We start from the raw sequence: 9,562 nt of genomic DNA, 5'->3' as shown, positions 1-9,562 counted from the left end.
GTGTGTGTGTGTGTGTGTGTGTGTGTGTGTGTGTGTGTGAGAGGGAGAGAGGGAGTGAGTGTGAGAATGCCTGTGTCTTTGTGACAAATGTACTTGATAATGAGGGTGAGAAGCTGCAGCAATGCCCTGCAGAAACCTGGGGCAGACAGAGATAAAACCAGTACAACCACGCTATCCGCAGTTTCCAAGAGTACCAAAGACCACCACTAGCACCCCAGGGCCACATCTCAAGACCGTCAAGCAGCACCCACCCCAGTCCTCCACCACCACCAACTGAGGTAGATGCACAGGCCAAACAGCAACCGCAGCTCTCCAGCCCTCAGGAAGACCGCCAGTCACCTGCAGCCCAGGAGACCACCACCATCCACCTCCAATTCAAATAGGGAAACGAGACTACAGCAGATCACCCCCACTAAGTAATGGAATTGATAAGTGGGAACCAGAGAGAGACAAATTCATCCAGTTGGTGTTTTGAGGAGGCAGACATTTTCTCCAGACCAATGTGGTCAAGAACTAAATCTTTATATTGAACACATAAGCATCAGGCTTTTCTTGGTGATGCATAAGGAAGTAAGGAGTACATGATGTATTTGCTTCCATATCTAGTTCACTTATGTTAACTATGTTATGTTGCACAGTGAGGTTGAGATATAGCAACTAAACCATGTGGTTAGGTCTTCACATATCTTCTGCAACAACTGTTGGACAGGCATGCAGAACCATATAGTATGCACATAGCTCTCAACAGAGTTGTCTTTGCAATAGGTGCATATGTTCGATTGTGTAAGACCCATTGGGAACAACCTTTGTCCCGTGTAGTGTGTTCTGTAGAGATTATTGTGTAAGTTGTAAGTTGGGGCATTTAGTCATTTTCAAACAATAGCTTATAGCATTTTTGATCACCGTTTGGGTAGGTATTAAAACATTTTGTTACCCAAGTAGGTATTTCTTGATTCAGTTGACCAGGATTGAATGTTTCTTCTATGATGGATTTCAGTTGATGATATTCAAGAATGTCACATTTGCTCAGTCTATGTTTTGATAGTTCTTCAAATGAAATGAATTTTCCATCTTGTATAACACGTTCTAGATTTTTTTAATCCCTTTGTCATACCATGATAAAAAACTTAGTATACCCTTTTTCTGATAAATAACTGGATTGTTCCAAAAGGGTGTTAGTTTACATGGAATAAGCGAAGACTTAGTTGTTTTTAGGAATTCCCACCAGGCTGTCAGAGAAGTGTTTATGTTGAGGCTTTTAAAGTAGTTATGCTGCTTAATACTGGAGATGAGGAAGGGCAGATTACAGATTTTTACTTTTGCACAGAATGCTTCTTCTAGGTCCAGTGAATGATTGTCTAATAATTTTATTTTTCAAATTATTTTATTTATACAGCACCAAATCACAACAACAGTTGCTTTAAGGTACTTTATATTGTAAGGTAGACCCTACAATAACTCATACAGAGAAAAACGGCCTTCTGCGATGACCCGTTGGGGTGAGAGAAGGAAGACAGGATAAAGACATGCTGTGGAAAAGAGCCAGAGCATAACTAAGGGAGGATTCAGGGTCACCTGATCCAGCCCTAATTATACACTTTAGCAAAAAGGAAAGTTTGAAGCCTAATCTTAAAAGTAGAGATAGTGTCTGTCTCCTGAATCCAATGTGGAAGCTGATTCCACAGAAGAGGGGCCTGAAAACTGGAGACTCTCCCTCCCATTCTACTTTTAAATACTCTAGAAACAACAAGTAACCCTGCAGTGTGAGACCAAAGTGCCTTAATGGGGTGATTTGGTACTATAAGGCAGCTGTTCCCAACCCCCGGGCCAAGGACCGATACCGGTCCATGAGTCGTTTGGTACCGGGCCGCAAAAGTTGAGGCTCGAGTGTGAAATATATGGTTTTCAGGGTTTTTATCGTTAACTTGGTTTCCCTGGGTCTTTCCCATGTTGTAGTTGTGTGTCTTATTTTGAAAGAAATATTTGCATGTTACCATAGCAACCAGAGAGCATTAAAGGGCAAGAAGAGGATGTTACTCTCAATGTTGTTGCCGCATTTCAGGAGGACGCTGCTAATGGAGTTACACAATTACACAGTGATTTCGCGGTTATTATTATATTTACAAAATACCACAGTTTTTGTCTTGGTCGTATCATTTTATTTTGTTGTAATTATCCGTGACACCTTAAAGGGCGGTCCGTGAAAATATTGTCTGATGTTAAATCTGTCCGTGGCACAAAAAAGGTTGGGGACTGCTGCTATAAGGTCATTAGCCCTTTAAACCCAAACCTGCAGGACACCGGCCCTCGAGGCCTGGAGTTGGACACCCTTGCTAAAAAGGGGTTGGGGTTTAAAGGGTTAAGATAAGATGGGGACTGATTATTCAGGACCTTGTATGTGAGGAGCAGGATTTTGAATTCAGTTCTGGATTTAACAGGGAGCCAATGAAGAGAAGCCAATATAGGAAAAATCTGCTTTTTCTAGTCCCTGTCATCACTCCTGCTGCAACATTTTGCATCAACTGAAGGCTTTTCAGGGAGTTTTTAGGAAATCCTGATAATAATGAATTACAGTAGTCCAACATAGACTTAATAAATGCATGAACTAGTTTTTAGCGTCACTCTGAGACAGGATATTTCTAATTTTAGAGATGTTGCACAAGTGAAAGAAAGTAGTCCTGCATATTTGTTTAATATGTGCGTTGAAGGACATGTCCTGGTCAAAAATGACTCCAAGGTTCCTCACAGTGTTACTGGAGGCCAAGGTAATGCCATCAAGAGTAAGAATCTGGTTAGATATCATATTTCTAAGATTAATAATAAGCTTAGTTTTAATCATTTTGAAACTTATATCAATCTTTTGGATTGGATGTAGTGATAAATGTCTGTATTTTAATGTCTGAGTTGGCTGGAAGTTTCACTCACATGTAACTGCTTCACTTCTTGCATGCATTACCTGGCTACAAGCACAAGTTAACTGAGTAGGCTAGTAGCAGGTCAAATTAGCTTAGCCTTAAGAACGATGATGCATCTCCTTTTGTTTGCTGGTAGTATGGTGATGCTTTAGTCTTTAGTCTGGGATGTGATATCCTTCTTTTCCTAAATGGCAAGATTGGAGGGAGGTCTGAAGAGAGCCACAGATACTTTATCCTAATTTGTTCTGCTTCACGCCGTACTAGTTTATTAATCCTTATTCCCGTGGCTGTGATATGAGCAGCTGTTGTGAAGATATGGCAAATAAAATCCTTTTGGGTACAACAGGGGTCGGCAACCTTTCTGATGATGAGTGCCATCTAAAATATTCTCAAAAGTAAATGTGCTATATCAACCGTTGCATAAACAATAAATTTAATAACGCTGCATATCAACAGTTAGACACTATATAGAGCAACTTTATTGAACTATATTTTTTGACACATGTTGGCAAAGTGCAGATCAGCTATTTTCAAAAAACACGTTTTTATACATAACAAGAACACCAAAGGAAGTATACAACAGAAAATGCAAATGCTATTTAAGGTCTCATCACAACAGTGACACGAAAAAATAAACTGGGCCTATATGACATTGGTTAATACAGGGATGTACATGTTAATGTGAATCCTGCCCCTGCTTTGCATTTGCCGGTTGTGTTATCTGGGGATCACATTTTGTAACTCACACAGGTCTTCAGCAGTCAGACTGCTATGGGAGGCAAAACAAGTCTGTATTTTTTGTCTATCTTTGTGCTTCAATTCAAACTGCAACACTTTTTTCCCCTTTTACGCAGAGGGCTGATATCACTGAATTCTAGTGACACCTACTACCTGGAGCCAATCAGCAGTGTAGATCCAGTCTACCACTCACTGTTGAGTACCATGAAGCTGCCAATTAAGGGTGGAAGCTGCTACCACACGCATCACACCACACAGCCCAACCTTATCTCTAATCTGCTCTCATCATTTCATTCAAGGGTGAGTCTTCCAGAAATCAGTGGTACACCTTTTCTAAACCAAATTGGGTTGATTAAGTCAAAAATTAAATTAGGTTTATGTAGACAGATCTGGAACAGAGAAAAATAATGAATTACTCCCCCAAAAGGGAGAAAGCACAACCAGAATATGTGTAGCCAAACAGGATTTAAACCAGAAACCTTCTCTCTGTGAGCGAATGTCTAAACCACTCCACCACCATTCAATCTATTTTGTAGCTTTCATGTCTGTGTCAAAGCACTTTCTCTAAAGGTACCACTGGCGTCTATGTTCTCTTGCTAAAAGTATTTACTTATCTGCCTTCACACACGAATGACTTGAGTGACATCTCATTCTTAATCCATAGGGTCTAATAAAACGTTGGCCATCCCTTTGCAGCTATAACAGATTCAGTTCTTCTAGGAAAGCTTTTTACGAGGTTTAGGGGTGTGACACTGATGTTAGACAATAAGACCTAATTTATTTCAAAGATGTTTCATTGGACTAAGGCCAGGACTCACTGCAGGCAAGTCAAGTTTGTTTGTTTGTTTGTGATGCAACAACAAAGAAAAGAAAAAACACAATCAAACAAAGCACAAGGAAAACAGGAATATTTTAAATGTGATTCTTCCCTCAAATTGTATCCCACATTCCTTTTAGAAAACAGATTTATAATATTGTCAGGAAGGTTGTATATTGCTTAATACATAATTTGTTCAGTGTAAAAATGAACCAGAAACCAAGAAACTTATGTTCATGATCTTTTTCTATTTCCACACCATCTTTGTGAATCTGTGCTTATGAGTTAATTTGAAAATTCCCAAATAACATGATTTTAGTTTTGCTTAGATTCAATCATATTTTGTTCTTATCAAACCATGTTGTCTTTTTGTACATTTCTAAAGCTACCATGGAGGTGCTGTGTAGCAGTCAGAGGTAGGACTTAAATACAGGGCTCCAATGAAACGGTTCAACTGAGAGAGGCAGAGAGGCAGCTTTTATTTGCTGTGGAAAACTTTAAATGGAACTCGGAGACGAGTCACTAATACGAGAAATGTGGAATGCAGAGACCACACCCCTGCCTCACACCCCCACTGCCCAATAAGGCCGGGGCTCTGGGTCTCTTCCACAGTGTATGTTATGTTTAGTTTTGTCATCCTCCTGTCAGCCCCAACAGGGCAGTTGGCAGCCTTCAACTGCTTGATCATAGGGGGTTAACTGTTGACTGTTGTTGCTATTTCATATAATATAATATAATATAATATAATATAATATAATATAATATAATCATATAAATACAATTGATTGATTCAATATTTTGTTTTTGTTTACTGCTTTAAATGATCTCTTTTAGTGCTGAGCAGTTATATCTTCATCCAGTGTTTTTCCCATAGTTCACTGTCTAAATATGTATAATATTTTATGTCAAGCCTGTAACAGCCTCTTTACACCTTTTCTGCACATTCGTCCACTCTAATGGACTGACAAGTATGTGTCTCTTAACATTTTAGGTATTCCCTATCTCCTATCTTTGTTTGAGTGTTGTAGCCCATCAGTTTATGGTACTGTATTTATAAACATGTTGCTCCTTCCTTCTTCTCTTTAATGGCAGGTTAAAAGGAATACCTTGGGTACGACTAAGTACATCGAACTGTACATTGTGGCGGATAATACATTGGTAAGATGACTCATCACCTGCCTTATTCATGCCCAAGCCGATTATTCCTGTGCACAGTCAAACTACTACATTTGTCTGCTGAGATCAAACTCACACAGCAGGATGGACACTGTTACATACTAAACAATTATGTAATTCAAGATAATATGGCTCTTTTATATGGACAATTCTAAGCTTATCTAGTAGTTGTACTGAGGCAAAAGTAAGTGGAGTTAGTATTTGTCTGCTTAATGTGGGGATAGATTTGGGTTGAATTGCCAGGTGGACGGACTTTCAAATGGTTGTTCTGCAGTAATTAAATACTATGTCTCAATCGAAGTACACTTTGGGCTCCTGCCACATTTAAGGCGACTGGAACACAATTCATTAAAAAATACTGACAGTATTGTCGCCAGTATTCTTCTTGATGTTTATTAAAGGGAAAAACACATTTTAGTTGTAAACCACCATCAGCATGATGCTTGTTGTTTTAGCTTTTACTAAGATCCAGCAGTGTATACAATGTTCAGAGATTCTAAGTTGGGCAAAGTATTATAAAATATATTTACCAATAAGAAGACTGAAGTCCTCTCCCACTCTAATTGGTATCAGTCGGGATTAATTGTTTCTAAAATGTTTTACATTTTCCCCTCATGGCTAACATTCATTTATGTAATCGTGCAGTTTCAACGGCAGAATCAAGATTATGAAAAGACTAAGGCGGAGGATAATGGAAATTGCTAATTATGTGGATAAGGTAAGGATGAGGGCTTCTGCTGTTCACTCCTGTTCTCCAGAGAACAAACAGTTTGAATGTAGAAAAATAATATCTGTTGTGTCTATGTTCAGTTCTACAGGGCTCTGAACATCCGTGTGCCTCTCATTGGTCTGGAGGTTTGGACTGAAAGAGATCAGTGCATCATCACCGAGGAGCCAAATGCAACCCTTTGGTCCTTCCTCCAATGGAGACAGAAACTAAAATCACGCAAGAAGCATGACAATGCCCAGTTGCTTACGTAAGAAACATACCACAGCACTGAGCCAACACCAGACATGTAGAAAACAAAATCATGTTGTTTACATCGGGTCTTTCACCTCTGTCTGAAGCATTTTTGTATTTCAAGCAGGAACTTTAAATCATTTTCATACCTGTTGGAATCAAAATAATATTTTTCTTGTCAGTTCACAGCTACCTTTTCAGTGATCAGTTGGAAACAGAGTGGATATGCCGACTGTGGTTTTTCATTAAAAAAATAGTTATACTATACAGTCAAGGGAAAAATAATGTGTCAAGTATACCCAGTGATTTAACAGTGTGTAAAACCAGTAGCAAGTAGTAACTTGCAGTAATCACTTTCTGAATGACTCTCACATCATTGTGAAGAAATTTTTTACAGGCACTCAGGAAGATTGTAACATTTTGTTAACATACCACTGAATGCCAAAAATTCAGCTTCTATCGAGGTGACTACATTTTCTCAAAAAGAATTAATGAAATGATTAGCAGCACCTGGCTGTTACTTATCCTTTAAATTCCTGTGTACTCAGTTTCTCACATATATGCCTCTGCATAAGGTCCCGTGAAAACACATTTTCATGACTTTAGTATACAAATTCAGTATGGCTTCATTGCTGTCTGTGGAATAAATGCTAAATTTATTTTATGAATCCATTCAAGTGGTTTACATAATATACATTTGTTCACTTTTTCATATTCTTAGTGACTTTACATGGACTTGCATGACAGAAAATGTGACCTTTTTTTCATTGACAAGAAGTTTAAAAAAAATATTATTTGTTAAAGGTCTATGAAAGAATGTGTGACTTTCTTTTGTCAAATAAGTCAAGAATTGGGGTGGCTGTGAAACTGATTAGGCTCCAGCATTTATCTTTTGTTTATCTGAAACTGGGTCACAGTGTCAGCAGACTAAGTGGAGTATTTCCAGCAAGGCTTTACAGTGTTGTGATACAATACTGCAATGGCAGGAAGTAATATCTCTTATTTCAATCACCTGCAAATTATATTTTTAGTATTCTTAGAATTTACTGCTCCTATCACAAGACGACAAAACAAAAAAACAAGAGGAGAAAAACAACATCCAGGACTCAGACTCTGTAGAGGCTCTCTCAGTGAGGCCTGTGATTAAAATCACTGTTATTCTTCATTTTTAATTCAACATATTTATTTTTTATGTATTTTATTTATATTCAACATGCCAGTATTGAGCAATTGAGCCAAGCCAACTTTATTTATAAAGCACTTTAAAAACAGGGAGTACTGACCAAAGTGCTGAACATAATTCAGTTCAATTCAATTTTATTTATACACAACAACAGCAGCCTCAAGGTTCAAGAGAAGTAAGCCAGGATAAAAGAAATGCTGTGGAAGAGAGCCAAAAGATTAATAAAATATAATTACTATAAATAAAATACATAGTAAAAAAAAAACAGTAAAATTATAGAACATCAATATCAAAATTAACATTCTAGACTGGGTTTAAAAGCCAAACCGAAAAGGTCGGTCTTTAGACCAGATTAGAAAACGCAAGCAAAACTTTAATCATGATGGAGAGGTGATGGCATCTCTGACCATGTTCAGTCTAATAAATCAGGGAAGTTGAGCAGGTGCAGGTTCAGCAGCATGTCTGAATGTAACACATTTAATTATTACATTTTTGTTGTTAAGCATTTTCACAGCGACTCTAAAGTGGCCTGCCGTCTGTCACTGCCGTTTGTGTTTGTGTTTGTGCTGTTTCTGGCACTTGTTACTCAAATTGTAAAATCAATAATATTGGATCACCATTCACGGGGGAAACGCAGTGGTAAGCTGGGAAGTGGACATCTTCGTCTGCTTATGGATTGGCTCATCGCCTCTTTCCTTCCCGGTCTACACCTGGTAGGTACCTGCTGCCGGACCCAAAGAGCTATTCCGGCTGTCACAGCCCCGTTGCTTGGCACCAGAGAAAGCACCAGGTGATCCAGGAGAGAAGGACAATTGCTGCCTAAGCAAAAACCCTTAGTGGTCCCGTACGTGTCAGGAGTATCGGAACAGTTGAGACACATTTTAAAAATTTTCGTTGCCTCATCATAACATTGGTGTAACCTTGGTGTAACACTCCCACTTTCCCATGTGGTTACTTGGGAAAATGAATTACCCATCCATGCATTATACTGTGAAAGCATCCGATGTAACAGGATTGATCTGTAATTGATTCACTGAATGTCAAGCTCAGGAGAATTGTATTAAATCAGTTGCGCTCAACCTCTGTGATGTTTAGACCTGGGCTGATAATTAGCATAGTGCCATGTGTCTCTGCACTCACCATTGTATGATGAGCCTCTGGCAGTTGGTTAATATATAAACTAACAAATGCTTATAAAACAAACAAAAGATTTTGCTTCCAATAGAGCAAAAAACTCAAAATAGTAGCAGGAGCTTAGAAAAATGTAGACTCGGTGATTAGATGTGCTGATACATTAGGATCTGTTTTGTTTTCATTATTCAATCACAGCTTGATTCTGTTTTAGCATGCCAAGAGACCAACTGCATTCAGTGCATCCACTGTGGACCCCGAAGTGAACAGGAAGAAGGTTGAGGTTAAGTCATAATTCACTCTGTTTCTCGTGTTTTTTCTCTGTGTGAAAGGGGTGTGACATTCAAGGGGACAACTATCGGCATGGCACCACTGGAGGGGATGTGCAGCCTGGAAAACTCTGGAGGCATCAATGTGGTATGTGGAAATACATTTCTACTTTTCTCTCCTTCTTCCTCCTCTTTTTCTCTGTCTTCACGTCATGTAATTTTTTCCTGCTCACTTCACTGTCTGTTTTTGGGCATGGAGAGTGTCCACTGAAATATCACTGACCATCTTATTTGTATTATCAGATGGTCAATGATCCAGGTTAAAAGCCCACTAATTAACAGGCTTATATAAACAGGTAAATTACAAATCCA

At 38.7% G+C, this 9,562-nt stretch overlaps 1 protein-coding gene across 1 annotated transcript in view; it reads left to right on the top strand.

The window, feature by feature from the left end:
• adam19a (ADAM metallopeptidase domain 19a) overlaps nucleotides 1-9,562 on the top strand; it is a gene marked incomplete in the record, with an annotated part of 73,473 nt that overhangs the window by 35,328 nt on the left and 28,583 nt on the right. Inside the window, 6 exon segments of the mRNA XM_042215419.1 lie at nucleotides 3,770-3,953; nucleotides 5,563-5,628; nucleotides 6,292-6,327; nucleotides 6,329-6,364; nucleotides 6,457-6,623; nucleotides 9,254-9,338. Of these exon segments, the coding sequence (XP_042071353.1) occupies nucleotides 3,770-3,953; nucleotides 5,563-5,628; nucleotides 6,292-6,327; nucleotides 6,329-6,364; nucleotides 6,457-6,623; nucleotides 9,254-9,338 (574 nt within the window).

This window comes from Haplochromis burtoni, unplaced genomic scaffold, assembly GCF_018398535.1.
Source record: "Haplochromis burtoni strain Fernald_Lab_line unplaced genomic scaffold, NCSU_Asbu1 Contig_716, whole genome shotgun sequence".
NCBI classification, from domain to species: domain Eukaryota; kingdom Metazoa; phylum Chordata; class Actinopteri; order Cichliformes; family Cichlidae; genus Haplochromis; species Haplochromis burtoni.
The sequence above is the reverse complement of the archived record's forward strand: the minus strand, read 5'-3'. Positions and strand labels throughout refer to the sequence as shown.